Genomic DNA, 22132 nt, shown 5'->3' on the forward strand with positions numbered 1-22132 from the left:
CGTGGGTATGCTGGCAAAAAATTTTAACTCTAAAATCTCTGAAAACGTTTGATTTAAAAATTAATATATCTAAAATCCCTGTTTGAATAACCCCTGTTAATAACGCTTTCAGCCTGAATAAAATACACGCTATTGAATTTAAGTTGAATTTACTTTTAAAACCACATATATATGACATTTCAAAACTACTTAGTGCATTTTGCCAGTTTAAAGAACGTTGAAAACTTATAGTATGCATCATAAAGTCAAAAATGGATATTTTTGAATAAACGTTTTTTGCTAGTACACCCACAATATATTAGTAATTTGACGTACTGATACAATGATGATATTCAGAGCTGAAATGAAATAAATGATGAGCTAAATATATGAAATTGACTTACGTTTCTTGTCTCGTGCAGACATTGGGACCTTCCAAACACAAAACACTTTCGAAGAAGACTAAAAACACTAGTGTCCTAAAACTCATCTTCCAGATAAGAAGCTCCATGATATCAATTATTTCACACTTTCTCACTACACTAACATTTCTATAAAAATGTTATGAATTCCATCACGGTTTCCGCGGCAATATTTCAATATATGTCCACTGTCCGACATCCACCGCAGCAACTGTGGACAAAGGAAATAAAAAAAAAACAATTAAAAAACTGTTTATAAAATAGAAAATATATATATATTCTTACGAGTTCAGCAATCATAATATTTATTCAGTAAAGGAACTTAAGAAAATATAAATATGAATGAGCCATTGTACTGAATGTATGTGTGTAAAGTTTAAAAACCAAATATACAAAAGCATTAAAAACCTTTCAAGAAAACTAAATCATTTGTCATTTTCATTATTTCTTAATAGCAAGAGTAAATAATGTGATATAATATGATGACTCACTTGCTGTAACATTTATGAGAAAATTAAAAAATAATGATAGATTAGACAAAGATTTCTGGGTCAATGCGCATATTTACAGCTCATTCTTCTATAAATATATCATATTAAAAATATTCAAATTCTACATATTTTAACTGTAAGTATTTGATCATTCTTGACAGTTAATAAAATCACAACTGTGGGGTTCATGTCTTAGAGCCTTCAATAATAATAAATAATAATGATAATAAATTTGGATAACTTATATAGCGCCATTTTCGTAAAAAAATACCTCAAGGGCGCTTCAATGATATTAGGTAATCATAAAAGTAGGTTCTATGTATGTACAATTATAGTCTAAATAAAAAAATATATATACAATACACAAATTTTTTGACAATTTTTTTTGACAAATAAAGTTTCCATATTGGTACTGAAAAAAAAATTCAAATATATTTATGTGCATATTTTTTTAAATATAAAAATCAAAGCTTAAAATGTAGTACAAATTCAAATTCCAGATCTTGCCAGTTAAAAACACCAGTTAATTAATAAAAGTATTGTCAAAAGATTTTTTACCATCTTACAATCTAGACGGGCATAATGAAATATCAGAAAAAAAATCTAATGAGAAATAGAAAACTTATTATGCTATTCGTTACAAACAAACCTTATGAGCAACAAAAAAAAAACAATACACATACATGAACTTTATTAGAAAATCTAGCAAGATTATTTTCTAATACGTTAAATTCTGCAACAAACACCCAAATCAAATTTTTTGCAGATCCAAACTAACGAAAATGGGAATACAAAGTAACTAAAACTATATCCGTTGATAAGGCAAAGAAGTGGCATATGGTAGCCACATTACTATGTTATTAGACAAGTACTTCTTCTTGACACATGGCAAAAATAACACAATCACCTATTCTTGGAAATAACAAAGCAAAAAAAATGTCAGAACACACAAACCATTATCTCGTACTTATGAATATGAAATAGCGATGACGAAACAAACAAAAAACAGACATATTAAAATAAATTTGTGATTATTCAGCATATTTCCAAAAACAAATAAAAGTTATTTGAATAACAAACATTTTGTCAACCTTATCGTGTATTTATGGTGAAGAGGAAGATTTATAATATCGAAATGATAAAATGTCATCGAAAGTCGGGGAAAGATAAAACTATAATATTTTTAATATTAAAAGCATACAAAATTTTAGCTATAACCACTCAAAGAGATCATATTAGTCTTCAGACAGAATAATAACACATGTGATTAATATTTTGTGCATAAGTATGGGAACACTGCTATGGTTGTAGTATAAAGTGCAGTGATTGTCCCGTAGAAGGAATGAGGAAATGGGCATGTCTCAAAATTACTAAAAAGTCGTATTTATTGGGTAGCTTGATATTTTCATTGTAAATTTATTTTACATGATCGAGCCGTTCTGGCAAAACATTGTAAGCATAATAAGTACTTCTATGAGAAAGAATATTGTATTTATACAACTAACGTACATAGTAAAGTAGACAATATATATATATTTTTATAAATAAAGAGACATATTTGTGTTTTTATTATTTAAAAAAATACTTCAATTTCATGCTATTTCTGTAAGCCGAAGCGGCTCATTATTAAAAATAGGTATCAAATTGTGGTAGAGTGTGTTTGAACCTGGAAGATCTGAATCAAGGGTCTGCGACACTAACCACGGGACCACAACCCGACACAAAACTAAGTATGTAATTTGAATTAAGTACATCATTTATTCTCGTCCCATTCTAAAAAAATCAAAATTGTGGTGATCCCAAAGATATTGCACACTCTAAAACGTGAAGACAGAGAACCTTCGCGCTTATCTTGCAAATATCAAAAAAAAAATCCAAAGACCAACCAAAACAGAACTAGGCAGAAATTAAATATAAATATTAGTAACCATTTAACATGGCAAAAAAATAAAACTCCAAATAAACTTTTAAAAGAGGATTTCTTGAATGTTTTTCGCAGATACTTTGTGGCATATTTTATAAACTTTATAAAATAAAACAACTTTGTTTTAACCACATTTTTTTGGTACACTTTATCCAACCGGTCCCGACAAAAACCTTAGAACCTTGTCATAATCAGGGTTTATGTACTAAATTCTAAAACATTGAAATACTCATAGTTAATTACCCTTACCAAAAACTTCACTAAATGAAACCAGTTGGATAAAGTTTACCAATAAAAAGTGGTTAAAACAAAGTTGTTTTATTTTATGAAGTTTAAAAGAGGAGTTTAATCCTTGCAGTATTCTGCCAGAAAGGACTCGAAATATACTGAATATGAATGCAATTGTATAAAATGCATATATAATTGTATGAAATGGATTAATTAAATTATGTAGAGAACTGAGGCTTATCACACATGCTCTACCATAGAATTATAAAATAAACAAATGAAAATTGTTAATTTAGTGCACTTCTCTTGTTTACCAGCTACACATATAGAGTGAGCGTGATTCATTGCTGTTAAACCAATCAAAGTAATACACTGACTTGGCAGACTGATAAAGCACAAAGCATTGCAAAACTGTAAAGATATAATTGAGATAACGAATTAAATTGAGACTCGGATATTTAATTAAATTAAGTATAAATTAAGAGGATTTACGCATTCTTTGACCCTATCTACATGAGGGTGATGCATATGGTATCGCATTTCAGCGATATGGTGTTCACATCATCATTAACCCTTTGCCCGTACCACATATCGCTCACTACTTTCAAGAACGTCATAAATCAAAAATCGTCAATTTTCGGTTGTGCATGTTTTCGGAATGCCCAGAAAATGTACTATATCCCAGCAAAAGCGGCATATTTTTAACTTAATATTTACGCGCTACAGGGCAGAAAGTGTTGTTTTTTGCATTTTGAAGAAAAGGTATTGTTAAATTATTTTTTTGAATAAACTAAATATTTTTCAAATGGAGAAAAAACCTTCATGTTTTACCTAAAAAGATCTGTTGCACAGTAAAAAGTTCAAAAAGTGGCTTGATATTTAGTTTTAATACATTGTATTATATTTTTAAACTTTAAAAATGGTTTCCTCAAGTTTTTTGATTTATGACGTTCTTGAACGGAGTGAGCGATATGGGCAAAAAAGGGCCTTTGCGGATTTGCCAGTACCTGGTACAGACACAATTTAAAATTATATTATTACATTTGGACCTCTACACTTTTCAATTAATTTATTATTAATTGCACATTTCCACATCTTAACAAAGGTGAAGAGAAATATGAAAGTCTGGGAATTTACAAGGTTTATGACCTGTCCTAGGCTGGTTAAGTGACAACTTTACAGACGTGCAACATTCTACCCATGATTGACAACAACATTAATAAAAATTTTGGAACTCATACACATATGAGAAATCTCATTAAGCGTCACTTAATCACCCTATGACAGGTCATAAGTCCTGTTAATACCCATACTTCCGTATTCTTCATCTATGTTGAATGCCACAATGCAAAAATGACTCCTAAAAGTGGAGGAATCCAGATTTGTGAACAAGGATTTTGACACACCCAATATTTTGTAAATATTATTATTATTTGGTTAAAAACATCTCCTAACCCCTCTTCAACCTTCAACGTCCCAAGAATTAATAAAAAACTCTAAAAATCTAAAAATTAAACTCTAAAAAATCTAAAAATTAAATATTTCACTTAGATTCGCATACGGTGTTTGAAAATGATGCGGAATGCATCGTAACACGTGTCACGATAGGTTTTAAGAAATAGTGATATTAACCAAGTAAAACTTAGATCAAAAATTTGTGTCGGGTTGTGGTCCCGTGGTTAGTGTCGCGGACTCTTGAGTCAGAGTTTCTCGGTTCGAACCCACTCTACAGAAATTGGATACCTATTTCTAATAATGATCAGCTTAGGCTCACAGAAATAGTATGAAATTTAAATATTTTAGTAAATAATGAAAATACAAAAATATTTCTCTTTTTTTATAAATAAAGAAAAATAAGAATATAATTTGGCTACTAAACACCCTGTATTTTAAGTGACATCTTGAATGCAGTGTATAAAAATAAACATTACAAGTATCCTATGTTTATTTTTACGTAAAAATAAATATTATCTGTATTTCCCATATCGAATTCTAAGCATTCTATTTCGGGATTCGGGTGATGCGCAATTGAACAGTATGAAGAAATCATTTCCGTTGCGCTATGATGTATGTAAATAAAAATAATAAATAATAAAACCTTCATCCGCACCCCAATGGTGCATAGGGCACTGCTTCATATAAACGAAGTGTTATCTTGATCGTTTACACATGAAGGAAAGGTGATCAGCCCTCCGCTCTCAGGTACCAGTCCAGGGTAATATTGAATAAATATTACAGTGAAAAAATAACTTATATTTATTCGACCCCCCCAGGGAATCGAATCCGGGACCTCCGGAACGGTGGCCGAGCGTGCTGACCATTACACTACGGAGGCGGACATGTCCGTATGTAAATAGCGATAGTTAAATTAATTTAATTCATATTCCCTCCTTTTTTAAAGCCTCCACATGTTTAAGAGTGATTTCGGCTCTAACAAACAAAATACATTGAAATAAAAATAAATAAAGGATATAAGAGGATATAGAGAGAGAGGAGAGAAATAACAATAATGAAGTGACATTAACGAAAATATAAAATAAACTGTTTGACAGGCGCCGTGGCGTAGTTGGATAGACGCTCGACTGTGAAACTGGCGTCGCAGCTGCGACGCCAGTTTCACAGTTCGATTCCCACAAATTGCAAAATGAATTCAAGAGAGATTTATTTTTTAATTTGTCTGGGTGATGTATTTTTAACATTTACCTTCCCTATCCTTACTATGCTACCTGTAGACAAACTTTTGAAATAGAGGTTTGGCGGGTTATTTATTCCTTATAAAAAATAATATTATAAAATCTATTTATTTAATAAAATCATAATAAAATGTGGACAGTAAAAGTTCCTTCCTTGTTAATTATCAAATAAATCAATGAGAAAATAAAGTTTATAGAAAATAGACATTAGGTACATAAGGTTCATGACATTCAAAACATATAATAAATAACCCCACGGAATTAAATAATATACATATCACATTATCAGTAGAAATGCGTAACATAGAGTGACAAATTGAGATAAAAAAAAAACAGGGTAATACCAAAAAATATTATTTGTGTACATATTGAAAAAATTAAGGCAATTAAAAGTACTTTACGACATATGTACTCATAGATATATTTTTTTTAGCTTATAACCTGTCAAAAGCCCCGTAAATGTCCAGACTTCCATATTCTTCAAAAAATATTATTTAAAAATTTCACGATCGTTTTTTTAAGTAATGATAATATTCAATTTGATTGGAAACGACCGTTGAAAAATGATGTACGCCAGTTAAACTTACATATCGCTCACTCCTTTCAAGAACGTCATAACTCAAAAATCGTCAATTTTCAGTTGTGCGTGTTTTCAGAATGCCCAGAAAATGTACTATATCCCAGCAAAAGCGACATATTTTTAACTTAATATTTACCCGCTACAGGGCAGAAAATGTTGTTTTTGCATTTTGAAGAAAAGGTGTTGTTTAATTTTTTTTATAAATATACTAAATATTTTTCAAATGGAGAAAAATCTTCAGGTTTTATCTAAAAATATCTGTTGCACAGTAAAAAGTTCAATAAGTGGCTTGATATTTATTTTTAATACATTGTGTTATATTTTGAAACTTTAAAAACGTTGTCCTGAAAAATCAAGTTTTTTGATTTATGACGTTCTTGAAAGGACGGCTGTCCAAACTTAAAACACAGTAAGGGACAATTTTTTTATGGTACTTTTTTTTGCATTTTTGGACTAAGTAGAATCTACTTAGTCCAAAAATGCAAAAAAAAACGTACTACAAAAAAATGTCCCTTACTGTGTTTTGAATTTGGACAGCCGAGGAGTGAGCGATATGTAAATGGTTTGTTTAATTTACATGCCAACCAATTTTTATATCGCACTGTAGCTAAGTTCTGTGTGGGATTCAGCAAAAACATAACGATCAAAACAAATATAAAGTCTGTCACATTTACAAGGAATATCGTTGTCATCTACAATAAATATTTACTTACTCAAATAACAACAGTGGTAGGAATTATAAACAATTGAATAATTTACATTTATAACGTTTTGAACTAGAGCAGCAGTCAGGGATCTTTACCCCAAAATATTTTTGCGTAAGTCGATATTAACCCCTCCCCCCATTTTGAAAAGAAGACAATGTTTATATAAAATAAAACTTATTTTTTTTATTAATTTACACGAAAAAGAAATAAAAGTTACATGAAAATGGTAAGAATGTAATAGACAAACAAAATAAAATTCTCAAATTGAATCAAACGAAAATTCAGGTATTGAGGTTTCCTTTTCAATTTTTGGAGAAATGATGTTGCTTCATGTTTCATACAATTACTTGAAACAAAAATTGGGACTTTTTGATGTACGAGCAATTTGAATAGTCTTCGGCGTGTAGTCGATTTCTGAATTGTTTAAATTTGTAAAAATACTAACATGTTTATGAAATAGCATACTAAAAAAATCCTTACACCAAAAAATTAAATTTTACCCCATTAGGGGTAATTTACCTCGTATTATTTATTGACATCTCATCAAAGATGAAGAAGAATATGGAAGTCTGGGCATTTACGGGGCTGACGACCGACATAGACTGGTTTAAGTGATTACTTTACACACGTGTAACATTCACTAATTCTACCCATTATTGACAACCACACTACTCAAATTCTTGGAAGTTCTATGTATATAAACCAATTTTGAAACATTTTTCTTGAATCACTAGAACTTCACTAGATACCTCTATTGGTGAGATGAAAAGAAGCTTTTTATTGAGCAGAAACTCTTTTATTAGTGTGTGAGGTCCGAATCCTGGATTATAATCACATACATGAGAAACGCCAGAAAATATCATTTTAATTTTAATTTACAACATTTTGAGTGTGTCCAAATACTTTAATTTTTATTATTTAAGCTCACAATTTGACCAGATAATTTATTCACAACATTTTGAGTGTGTCTAAATACTTGTTCACAAAATCTGGATTATCTCCAATCACAGTACTTACTGTAATTGGAGATAATCCAGATTTTATGAACAAGTATTTAGACACACTCAAAATGTTGTGAATAATTTACCTCGTTTCCCCGACCGCTGGACTAGAGCAAGAGTCGTTTTATAACTCGAATTATTCGCCTGAATTTAGTCAATTTCACGTTCATATTGAATTCAGCATGCCTCACTATTAATCGACCACGAGAGACGTCAAATGAAATCAGTGGAGTGATTCTGACGAATAATGTCACCTTCATAGAATAAACGTAAAAACAACAAACCTTTAGTTATACAGGGTAGCACAAAATTAATCACTAATCTATCGGAAGATGTTGCAATTTGTGAACTAGACAGCTGTAATATACAAACAGATTGATAAAACGAGAACAAATGTGTATCAACACTGGCGGCTGCCACTTGACGGATATCATCTTTTCCACTTAACAGAAAAAATTGTAAAGGTCCGAATAAAGATTTCTATCACTAAAATCTTTTTTTTATTTAGTAATAAAGTTTTTTTTAAATGGATGATTAATTTTGCGCCACCCTAAATCTGTTTGTATATTGCACCTTTCTAATTCACAAATGTCAAATATTATTGACGTACGACGCCATTTGCAAAAATTATAACATCTTCTGGTAGAGTGAATAATTTTATGCCACCCTGTACATATGTAGATGAATTTGATATGAAAATCAAGGCCACATTTCATTCCGAACCGAATTATTAATAGATCGACTATCCCCGCAAATCACAAATCTGAATCAAAAACCGAAATAAAAATACACTACACAAAATGAACTGAAAAATTCTATACATTATTAAAGAGGCCACATTAACTTGTTGAAAAAATCAGGGAATATAAAACTTACTAACTAACCATCACACCGCTTCTCCGCAGTGCAGACGATCTTCGTCTCTTCTACATTCATGCACCAGACCAATTTCAAGTGTTTGAAATACTTGATCATACCGAATGGGGAATTTTTTAAATACTAACAAACAAGCAGAAAATATGATAAAAATAATATTTTATTAAAATTTAACTAAGCAGCAAACGATACAATTTAGGCAGAAAAATGAGTAAGGATTATCAATAAAATTATATTTATTATACATGTGTCTTATTTCGTGGCCGTAGGTGTTTCCAAAATGAAAATCGGACCATTCGATGTAATTCCTAACCCCCTTTTGATTTTTATCTTTCTTAAAAAAAAACATTTTGTAATTAAGGTTGACACAAGTGTAAACAATCATCTCGAAATAAGTGAGAGCAGTTTATTATATCAATAAGGACACGTTGTTTGAAATGGCTATATTAAACAAAAAAGTCATGTATTTTTTTTTAATTTAACACTTGAATACACCTCTTTAATGAGTTTTATTTATATATACGACTAGTTTCAAAAACTTACAGATGTTTTCATCTTCTGGTACAAATTAAAACTAACAAACAAAAAATATATTTAGGGGTATATATAGGTTAATAAATATAGGGAAGGGATGGAGGGTTAAGGAACAAGATTTTTTGTAAAAGGAAACATTGATAATAATGGTGACGTATATTTATTAACCTATTTATACCCCTAAATATATTTTCTGTTTGTTAGTTTTAATTTGTACCAGAAGATGAAAACATCTGTAAGTTTTCGAAACTAGTCGTATATTTAAATAAAACTCATTAAAGTGGTATATTCAAGTGATTAATTAAAAATAATAATCAACATGTCATTCTACAAAGTTAATGCCGAATCAATAAATAATAAAAAAGCCAATCTTGTTTAAAATTGCCATTTTAAACAATATTGTTCAGATTACGGTATTTAAAAAAGTAGGAACGAAGAATTAAACAAGATGGTATCCGTTATTTAATGATTTGCAGTCGCTCTACTTCAACCGTAAAATAATGATTTATTGGCAAGCAGATAATAACGCGGCATTGTTTCCACGAATATGGTGATTAAGATGAAGTGAGGTAGCATTTACAGCGAACTATCGAACATTCAACTTCGATTTATCGAAAATATATTTTTCTCGGTCGAAAATTAAGTTTTAATTAAATATCGGAAGAAACTTTAGTAGCAAAAAGAATAAAAAATATGGCGAATAATGCAAAAAAGTATCAGGTGTCGTGTGAAAGGTCGAATAAATCTGATTGGTTGACAAAAAAAAAGTAAAAATTAAGATAAATCGCTAAAACGGAATAAAATAACAGTACAGTGAAACCTAGATATAACGGACCCGTTTTTAACGAACTTTGGAAATCAGAAAAAATACGGTCAAATTATTGACTATTCGTCAGATAACGAAGTTCAACTATATTATACGCATTTTCGTAATTTTAGAGAGTTGATTATTTTAAAAAAATGCAAACATCAAAAAAGCAAGCAAAACTTGATTCTTTTTTCAAAGCAGTATTACCGAGGACAAGCCCGTCGATATCAAACAGCAAAGTCACTTCATGGCGAGTGTTCCAAGATAATATATTTAACGTTGTTTGTGTTTTGTGTTGTTAATTTATATCTAAATACAGTGTTTTATTTATAAAAAAACATTAATCCTTTTTTTATGTATTATTTTTAAATCTATTTATCAAACGAATGCCCTAACAAGGCGAAACAATTGTAACAATATTAATTTTTTGTGTGTTTTTGTTAATAAAATACAACTTAGTAGACTGAAAAAAAATTTTTTGATTTAAAATTAATACATAAATTAAAATGGAATTCTAAAAATTAAACGCCAAGTCAATAAATAAATAACATTAAACCAATTTTTATTTAACGGACTTTCAGCTTTAACAGACACAACCCCCCCCTCAATTAGTCCATTATATCGATGTTTTACTGTATTCTTATTTTTCAATAAGATAAAATATTCAATCGCTGGATGTAAAAATTCTTTCTCAAAATTGATTGCGCAAGTATTTATTTTTATCGATAACTAATTGGGAGACTGACTCAACAGAGGGAGTTGTACATATGTATTGTATATAATAAATACAACATGCAACGGAATTCAATCGGTCGATAAAGATAACAAAAAAATGATATTTTCAAGCCATTGAATAACTTTGATAAATATTGTTTTAAGAAGCCACCAAGACCACAGTTATAACAAATGGCGGTGTTGTATTTATAAATATAATACATGATCCTAATTATCCATTGTTTGATTAGTGAGTCACTCTGCGACAAGGTTCTAAATAAAGCAAAACAAATTTTATGCAAGTTCGGACTGACCCAATAAACGAATCGGCTACTGAATGCAATCAAAATTATTACGGAATATCGAGGTAATCGGATAAATATATCTATAGTATTTTTTATTCTTATATTGCACAAAAAGTAAGATAAAAGTAATAAATAATATCATTCTCACTAAACGATTCTGTTGATAAGAAAATTAATTATGTCCTTAATTCAATTTATTTAATTTTTAGTATATGTCCGCCTTCGTAGAGTAAGGTCTACCGGTCTACGTGGCTACCATTCTGGAGGTTCCAGTTTCGATTCCTAGGGGGGGTCAAATAAATATAAGTGATTTTGTTCACTGTAATATTTATTCAATATTACCCTGGACTCGTACCTGAAGCGGAGGGCTGATCACCTTTCCTTCATGAATGAAAAAAATAGACAACAGAAAAGAGAGGGTGGTAGGGCATAACCTGCATCACAACTACCTTGTCACTACAAAAACGGGAAAGAGAAGAAGAAAATGATCCAAGAAATTATGTGGAGTTGTTGAAAGAGAAGGCAGGCATCGTATCGTATGGAGATCTGAGAAAACCTGAAGGTGCTGCGCAGAGTATAAAAAAAAGTTTTATTTTTATAATTAAAATCGCAAATAATTAGCCTTTTTATTTTTCCTCGTTGAGACGGTGTAAAATATAATTAATGCTAATGTAATAATAACACTTTAGCCGTAACTGTGACATGTTTACAAAGGTGGAAATTCAGTTCAATGCGGTTGCACCTGCAACTTGAACTCATAGACAATTAAGTCAACTCACTGGCTGGGTAGCGACTTACTGACGCAACACGTGCATTCCAATACTCGGCTGTCCAAACTCAAAACACAGTAAGGGACATTTTTTTGTAGTATGTTTTTTTTGCATTTTTGGACTAAGTAGATTCTACTTAGTCCAAAAATGCAAAAAAAAAACGTACAACAAAAAAAATGTCCTTTACTGTGTTTTAAGTTTGGACAGCCGTACTACGAGAGCGAAGAAAATAGCGAGAGAGAAATACAGCGAGGGTGGATTATCATAGTAATCATAAAAGTACAAAAAACCACACAAAAGCCTTAAACAATAATTGATTACACTATTGCAGAATCATCCCTAACATATTACTTGTTACATTACTGCCGTAATGTACCAAAATCCCAGAGAGCTTTTCTTTATAAACGGTAGAATACTATGTTCGTAGTCATACAGGAGAAAGTGACCAAGTGCATTTTTTTTACAAAAACGTGATCATTGACTATTTGATATCTTACTAGCTTAATATTGCCCTGAAAAAATCCCAAAGGATTTTAAACTTGGAAGTATAACATATTGACTTGTTAAAAATGACTAACACTGCATTGATGTTTATTTTCTTGCCAAGCAAAAGTGACTTAAATGGCCCTCCTGAAACATTTTACGTTTTGGTAGTTGGTACGTGTTGTTCAAATATAAAAATATAAAATCTATGTATGGTATACTTTCTGTTATTTTATTTTATTTTAGAAAGTTACAACTTCTCGTATTTTTACCTTGACCAAAGGAATTTTAAGTACAAAGGGATAAAAAAAACGTTTTTTCATTAGAAATGATCTTGAAGCACAGAAAATAAAGGACAGCTTCCATTTGAAAATTTCATTTGACCCAAATTCAAAACATAAAATATCAACTTAAGGCTCAGTAATCAATAGCCCGCAACTTAATTTTCTTTGAACCCGGGTAACATTTAACATAATTGTTTTTTTTTCCTTAATACACCACTTTTGTATTGAAAAACAAGTTTTCCTTCGAAATAAATACATGGTTTTGAAGAGAAAAGAGTTGTTGAAAGGTAAGGAGTTTTAATAAAAAAATTTCAATACATTTCTAAGGAAAAAAATGTGCACGGAGACACGTCTGCCCCTCGCGCGGACGATCGCTTTCTGAATTAGAGTTTTGCGAGTTCTCCCTTAGTATGATCCAACCTAATTTTTTTACTATAAACTAATCATTTACGAATGATTTGTTATGAAAATAGATGAAAAAATGCTTATTATATTACCGTAAATCACACTTTTACGACCCAAAGTTTTTCATTCTGTCAATATCATTAACTTTGAACAAATGATTTTAAGGTTTTATTAATAGAAGTATGATAAATTAGATTCACAATGATCTATTCTATTCACTTTGTGGTAAGACATGGTGAAATTGTAAAAAAAACAATTGTTTTTTACCACTTGAGTTTATATTGTTTAGTTTATATTTCGACCTGAATATGGAAGCATAGCTTCCGAAACTAGTCGTTATAATAAAATAAACACATGTAAAAACCAAGAGTCTTTATTTTACAATTTGATATATTTTAGCGTATTTTTTATTTAATTTAACATTATAAATATATAAATTGTAAGAAAAGAGTGAAATATGGTGAAATATATACTTATGTACAGAAATGTAAAGTTGCGAAGCCCCGTAAGTCAAAAGCAGTCATAACGAAATATTGAATGCGAAATCGAAGTGTGTCAAATGATAGTCACTGAGTCATTTCAGTCTTGTTCTTTCTTTCAAAAGACGCAATTTGTTAATCCCATATGAAATGGTTAAAGTCATAAAGATAGGTAGAAGAAAATGTTTTTTTTTCTTTCTTAACGTAGATAATACCTGCTCATAAAATATATCCAAATTTAAGATCTCGCTTTCTTATATGGACTTTTCTAAAAATTACTTATTACAAAAATATCTAATAAAAATGAGATTATATACTAAATATAAACACTTAAATTGTTTACTAAACGTGTGTTTTTTGTGCATATTTCGTTGCAATGTAAATATGTAAGTATGTGGAAAAAACAAATGTTTTGCATGCAAGTGTAATGGTCAGAACGCTCGGCTACCGTACTGGAGGTCCCGGGTTCGATTCCCAGGGAGGGTCAAATAAATATAAGTGATTTTTTTACTCTAATATTTATTCAATATTATCCTGGACTGGTATCTGAAGCGAACGGCTTATCACCATTCCTTCATGATAATGATCAAGATAACACTGCGTTTATATGACGCAGTGCCCTATGCACAATTAGGGTGCGGATAAGGGTTTATTAATTATTATTATTTATTAATGTGTTAATATTGATATATATATATATATATATATATATATATATATATATATATATATATATATATATATATATATATATATATATATATATATATATATATATATATATATATATATATATATATATATATATATATATATATATACATATATTGCATGTAAAACATTTGTTTTTTGTACATACCATACTTACATATTTACATTGCACGGAAAGCCAAGACAAAAGTGTTATTTAAATTATATGAAATGAAAAGAGTACATACGAGGTGAATGACACTATATTTATATTTTAAACACAATGTATATTATTATTCCCCTGCTACAATCTACTTTGTTATTTTAAATATACTCAAACTAAAATATTAGAGACAGAAGATAATAGGAACTTTATTCTGTCTTGTAAGCTAATCTGTGGAAGTGCTAGCGCTAGCCTATGAATGTTAATTTACATAAAATAAAATACAATTGGCTTACTAACGCGAAAATCTTCAGTTATTCTTGGCCATATTGTACTGTCGTAGTCATTATCCGAACGGCTGATGAGATTGTATACAGCGATGACAGAGGTCGACAAATAATCACTCAGATAGTCACAAAGACCGAGAAAAACATGGCACGATCAGGTATGCCAAATACTTAGAAGTGGTCAGGTTAGGAGTCGTAATAATCGGCGGGTATGTATGAGGAGATTCATGAACGTGGAAGAGGCGAAGAATGTTTGCAAAGACAGAGTGGTGTGGCGTTCTATTCTCTCTGCCTACCCCTGCGTGATGGTTAGTTAGTTAGTTAGTTATAGTCACGGTAAACAGAGAACAAATGTACTTATATTTATTATATTTTTTTTACAAAAATGTTTGTATTATTAGTATATAACCACTTACCGAGATTTTTATGTCTACCGGTTTCGAAACGTACCCGTCTCTTCGTCAGGACAATCACTACAACAGCATGCAAACAATAATACACGTCACCACCATAGCACTAGTTTGCATGCTGTTGACGAAGAGACTGGTACAGATCTCGAACCCAGTAGACATAAAAATCTCGGTGAGTGGTTATATACCCAATAATATTACTAACATGTTTTTTAAATACATTTATAAAAGTAAAAATGACTAACCACAAAGTAAATTCTTTAAATATTAATAATATTAAGAATAGAAAACAAATGTAATTTTAACTAACAAACTATCACGCAGCTTCCTGGCAGGCGTAGGCAGAGATACTAGAACGCTACAACACTTAAATAATCTTCGCCTTTCCATATTCATGCAATTCTTGATACATACCCGCCAATTATTCAGACTCCTGATGTAACCACTTTAAAGTATTGGAATATATAGTATTATTGATTATGCAAAGTTCTCCTCGGTCTTCCTCAGCTTCTTTTACTAACCACATACGCCTCAGTTTGTTTTACTGTTCTTTCTTCACTCATTAGTACCACATGCACAAACTATCTCAACAGACATTTCCTAATTTTATCGATAGTGCTTATCTCAGCCTTGCATTTTTTCCTTATATCACCATTTGAACATCTATCATACATCGTTAATAATAAAAATTCATCAAATGTAATTATAAAGACTGATATTACAAACCATTGTACATTAACTTACAATATTACATATTAAATAATGAGAATAAGAGGATCGGTAACAACGTGGAAGGCCACACTAAGGTAATGAATATTATTATCTGTGTAGGCAGTACTGAAAATATCTGATTTTCGTCACGATATATTTTAATGAACTACCGCACAGAATTTTCAGTGTGTAGTGGTCAGCACATTTGGATATCGTGCTGGAGATCTCAGATTCGATTCCCAGGGAATTTAAAATATGTAATATAAGTGTATAACAACATTTTGAGTGTGTCTAAATACATGCTGACAAATATGGATTATCTCCACTAAGGAGTTATTGTTACATTTTTGACAACTTAACATATATGAAGAAGAATATGGAAGTCTGGGTATTTACAGGGCTTATGATCTGCCATAGGCCAATTAAGCGATCACATTACACACGTGCAACATTCATCAATTCTATCCATGACTGACAACCACATCACTCAAGTTTTTGGAGCTCCTAGATATATTGATCAATCTCAAAATACAGTACATGAGTTAACAACAGCCATCTATGTTGGATTGAAGAAAGCGTTTATTTAGCAGATCCTTTTATTTGTATGTAAGATACGAAACCCGGGGTATACTATATTTACACACTGAGAATCGCCTGAATACATGATTGTCATTTTTTATGTAAATTATAATTTAACAAATTATTTTATTTACAACATTTTGAGTGCGTCCAAATACTTGTTCACAAATCTAGGTTATCTCCACTTAGGAGTTATTTTTCACTCCAATGTTTATTTAATATAAACCTAGACTGGTATCTGATGTGTAAGACATATCCCTAAGCACAAAATACTTCATTATTATGTTGATATATCATAAAAATCTTGAATTTAAATGAGTTTTATTAATCCATCGGGTCGACTCACATAGGTCTTGAGAGTGAGCTATGATACAAAGGGGGGTCACAATAGACCTATGGTCGCAGTGACATAAGGGATGCATGATCCCTTGACCTGATAGTAAAAATAAAAAAATAAAAAAATAAATCCATCGGGTCAATGGAAAGATAACGGATTATCCGCGTAATAACTTAAATCCTATTCAGAAAACAGGAGCACCTATTATTTTTTCGGGAACATTTACTTCCTGTCAATACGAATCAACAACTAGTTCAAAATGTAAAAGTCCACAAACAAAGTTAAAGTTACTAACACTACGCAGTTAACACGTTTTTTCCATTGTAATATCATTCCAGCATTAAAAAATATTATCCAAATAACATCAAAATATTTTTTCACGAGAGCCTTCTGTCAATATTGATTATTAATTTGTATAACATATTAAAATTTTAAACAAAAATTGTTATGATATATTTCAACAAATATGTTATATATGCGATTCAAAATAATTACCATGGAAAAATTGATAAGTGAATAAATACTATTGTTGAAGTTTTGTATCATGTCGCAGGTCCATTGCAATTAAAGTACAATGTTTGCTATTTCTTCTTTTTTTATTAATTATAAAATATATAACTTCAGTCACCCAGTGAGAGAATGTTTCTGCCAGTCTTTTATTTACAAACAAAATGATAAAAAAGATTTAATAATAAAAATTTAATAAATTTTTCACACTTTAAATGTATTTAGTGTTATCATTTTAGAGATTAAGACGCAATTCTAGAATTATTTTCAGAAAGAAATTGATAATACTTAATTGAATATTGTGTTTTGCTTTTGAGATTACCGGTGATTTTATGATTATTTAAAATAACATAAATATTAAGGAAATAATAAAATAACACAAAAATATGAATATTCAAGTGTGTTTCTTGTTTTATGCCATTTCTAGTTAAATTTTAGAATTAATAAAAAAATGTGGTCTAACGTAGATGTTTAATAAAGTTTTTTTTTATTATTTCAGATGAGGCGATGATGATAACAAAAATATTAATCGAATAAAACGAATGTACTCAAAAAATAAAAATACAAGCGTTTTCAATATGTAGAAAACGTACCGAGTACCTAATGTTCTTTTTGCAATCTTAGAACGCTTGACTTGAGCAAGTTTAGTACGTGCAGAATTGCAATATGACGAAGTTTAACTTCATACAAACGAAATTTCTCGTACAATAATTAGTATGTTTATAACTATAAAGAAATCAACATTTTTAACAATTCAAAAACATTTGAGGAACCACTGGATATAATTCAACAAGTCCTTGTAAGAAATTACACTTTTGTATAAAAAGCACCTCGATGACAATGTTTCTCGTAATGATAGGTGTACTTTGCCTTAGAACTTCCGCGTGAGTCACTGAACCTTTACCAGTTACTAATAGCGTGTAAAAAAGAGTGAATCAGATTTTGCTAACTTCGTCTGAATACTAAACATGACTACATATTACAAAAAGCTTTTGAACTGCTTCCAATACAAACGAGGGAACTAGCAAGTTAAGGGGATATTCGCTAAGAAATAACTCATTCGCCGGCCAACCGCAGAAGAAGTAACACGTCTTTCCGCACCCGATTTAAAAAAAATGTAAATTGGATATTTTTTGTTTGTTTTTTTTTTGAATATATATGGAAGAAATATCATCAATACCTCCACTTCAACCTAAAACGTACCAAGGTCGAAATTCTAAAATTAAGACGTACCTTCACATACGGTGTTTGAAAATGATGCGGAATGCATCGAAACACGTGTCACAATAGATTTTAATAAATAGTGGTATTCACCAAGTAAAACATAATTTTTATTTTATTTTTGTACATTGAAGTGAAACATTTAATCTCGTTACAATCGCTGAGACAAATTGAAATTGTTATGTCCAGTTGTTAGGGGTTAACAAAATGATAAAATGCCTTGATGATTCGATAGTCTCCAGAGGGCGAAGAGATCGAGTGACTCAATTTGAGTGAAATAAATCAACAATTGAGTCGGATCAGGCCGTTTAAGCCGACCGGGATTATATTGTTAACACGGTCGGCAAACGGAGAGGAAATCGGATCTGAGGACAAATTAATGAGGGCGACATAGCCTAATCGTCCGTCAGGTCCAACACCATCGAGCCAGCACCCGGCCTGTCAACTGACGCCTTTGTGAAAGCTAGTTTACATACAATACATTCCTTCGCGACACATCCAGTTTTCAGTACGAGTGTGTGTCGAGCATAGGAATTAGGAGTCGATGTCAATTTTTTTTCTTTTTATTATTATTTTATTTAAAGATTATTTAATTTATTATTTTATATTATTTTTCGCGTTCTTATTATATGCAAAAATATTTCTATTACAAACTATTTTCGTATGCCAAACTAGCCCAAATAGGTATAAGTTGGTAATTAGTGATAAATATTTGTATTCTTATTATATGCACAAATATATCCATTCCATACTATTTTCGTATGTCTAATGGGCCCAAATAGATATAAATAGGTAATTATTGATAAATACTTGTATTCTTATTATTTGCACTAATATATCAATTCCATACTATTTTCGCATGCCTAACTGGCCCAAATAGGTATAAGTTGTTAATAAGTGATAAATATTTGTATTCTTATTATATGCACAAATATATCCATTTCATACTATTTTAGTATGCCTAATGGGCCCAAATAGATATAAATAGGTAATTATTGATAAATACTTGTATTCTTATTATATGCACTAATATATCAATTCCATACTATTTTCGCATGCCTAACTGGCCCAAATAGGTATAAGATGTTAATAAGTGATAAATATTTGTATTCTTATTATATGCACAAATATATCCATTCCATACTATTTTCGTATGCCTAATGGGCCCAAATAGGTATTTGTGTTTTTATTATATACACAAAACAAACGTTTAGTTGTCATGAAAAATTTACATAAATCTAAGTATATATATTTTTTTTTATTTATTTAATACTCAGTGTCTAAATAGTATTTTTTTTAAACTGATGGTTTTCTTGCCTATTATGAAATTCACGAAATTGATTTCAAAGGCGCTCTTCGGGTAAAAAACGTATTTTTATTGATTCTCTCTTATTATTGTTTATTTTCTGTTTGTTACGATATTTCCATCATCGTCTGGACAGGAAGTTGAAAGTTGAAACACATATTTTTGAAATAATATACTTATTATTATTATTATATTATCTTACAATCTTCATAATAAATGTCGCTCACGGGACAATTTGAATACTGCAAAGAGCGTGCAATTTATTTCTTCACTGCAATGTGAAAACTTCAAATGACAATGTTGGGAATCGCGTTTCACGATTCAAACCGAAAACGAGACAATATAACAAAGACAAATTTTGAAAATTACTTTGAACATTTCATAATGCGTACTACATTGTATGTATACATACGAATTTCTACAACTTACATAAAAGTCATGTTGTACAATAAATAAATCTACAATGTACTCTAAAACGTATTTATTTTTATAATTTTCTTGAATCAACGGGAAGAGAAAAGATAAAGAACCAAACTTTGGTATTAAAAATCAATAATAATAATAATAAAATTGGATAACTTATATAGCGCCATTTTCGTATAAAAAATACCTCAAGGGCGCTTCACGGTGAATGAATTGGGGAAAATATTATGGTGGAAATGATTTAGCAAACAAATGTGTTTTTAGTCTTTTTCTAAAGATCATCTCACTCTCACTATTTCTAACCATTGGTGGAAGAGCATTCCACGCCGTCGGTCCTGCAACAGCAAAGGCACGCTCGCCAAATTTAGTGCGTTGGTTGCGAGCTGGTAAGATAACTTTGCCCATTGCAGATGGTGTAGCCGATCGAAGCTTGAGACGTCTATCAACCAATTCATCTGGAATACACAGCTCCTTAAGATACTCTGGAGCCATATTGTGTATTGATTTATACATTATTATACATTATTATAATGATTTATACATTATTATACATTTTTATACATTATTATACAATATTATATAAGAATAATGAAATATTGTCACGATAAAATGTTTGATTGGAGACTGATCGAACTAGAGCTTCTTAACCACGACTATTAATCTAATATAATATTAGATATACGTAGTACATAAAAGTTATTTTCTCAAGAGGGGTTCTGTCTTATTTCATAAACAGTCACTCAAGTGCCAAAGCAATTATACCAATTATCAAGGAATGAAGTAATAATCACATACAATCCTACAGTAATATAAAATATATTATATGTAAGCCAACAAGTCATTAAACTCTTAATCTTCGTTCATCTCTTTAAGAGCATACGACCAATAAACCAATACATTGGAGATCTTGTGCGTAAACTACAGTTGTGATGAAAATTTACAATATTTTGAGTGTCCAAATATTACATTAAATAAAATAATAATAAACCCTTATCCGCACCCCAATGGTGCATAGGGCACTGCGCCATATAAATGCAGTGTTATCTTGATCGTTTACACATGAAGGAAAGGTGATCAGCCCTCCGCTTCAAGTACCAGCCAGGGTAATATTGAATAAATATTACAGTGAAAAAATCACTCATATTTATTCTTACCCCCCCTGGGAATCGAACCCGGGTCCTCCAGAACGGTAGCCGAGCGTGCTGACCATTACACCACGGAGGCGGACATTACATTAAATAGTGTATGGTATAACATTTAAAATTCTCTAGTAAGTATGTTAATATATAATCCAGGATTCGTACCTGGCATACAAATGAAAGAGTTTCTGCTTAATAAAAAGCTTGCCTGATCCCACCATACACGTCTCTCGTGAAGTCTGTTGAATTCAAGGACTGAGTTCAATCAATATTTCTAGAAGTTCCAAGAATTTGAATAGTGTGGTTGTCAATCATGGGTAGAATTGGTGAATGTTACACGTGTGTAAAGTGATCACTTAAACCAGCATATGACGGTCGTACGCCCCGTAAATGCCCAGACTTCCATATTCTTCTTCATCAATGTTAAGATGTCAAAAAAATCTTGTTCATAAATCACAATTGTGATGAATATTTAAATGTGCATCTCTGATGTCCATAGACGCATTAATATTAAGGTGGTGACTGACCGGAGTCATTTCGTCACGTAACACGTTACGCTGCGAGCATTCGTGTAGTCAGTACAGCGTGCCGAGCTCGTTCCGAGTACTCCATCCGATGTTCGGATGCTCGCCGCGAATGTTACGTTACTACGAAATGCTCCGGCCAGTCCCCACCT

The 22132-nt window shown here is 30.8% G+C and overlaps 1 protein-coding gene across 4 annotated transcripts in view; it reads right to left on the reverse strand.

The window, feature by feature from the left end:
• drpr (multiple EGF like domains draper) overlaps nucleotides 1-22132 on the reverse strand; it is a 61228-nt gene that overhangs the window by 22611 nt on the left and 16485 nt on the right. For all 4 annotated transcript variants that reach the window (XM_088277962.1, XM_088277960.1, XM_088277961.1 and 1 more), the window contains exon 2: nucleotides 384-612. In XM_088277962.1, the coding sequence (XP_088134088.1) occupies nucleotides 384-490 (107 nt within the window). In that variant the 5' untranslated portion in view covers nucleotides 491-612. The remainder of the gene's footprint in view (nucleotides 1-383; nucleotides 613-22132) is intronic.

This window comes from Brachycentrus maculatus, unplaced genomic scaffold (genome assembly GCF_059751285.1).
Source record: "Brachycentrus maculatus isolate JH-2025_06_01 unplaced genomic scaffold, ASM5975128v1 h1tg000051l, whole genome shotgun sequence".
Taxonomy (NCBI): domain Eukaryota; kingdom Metazoa; phylum Arthropoda; class Insecta; order Trichoptera; family Brachycentridae; genus Brachycentrus; species Brachycentrus maculatus.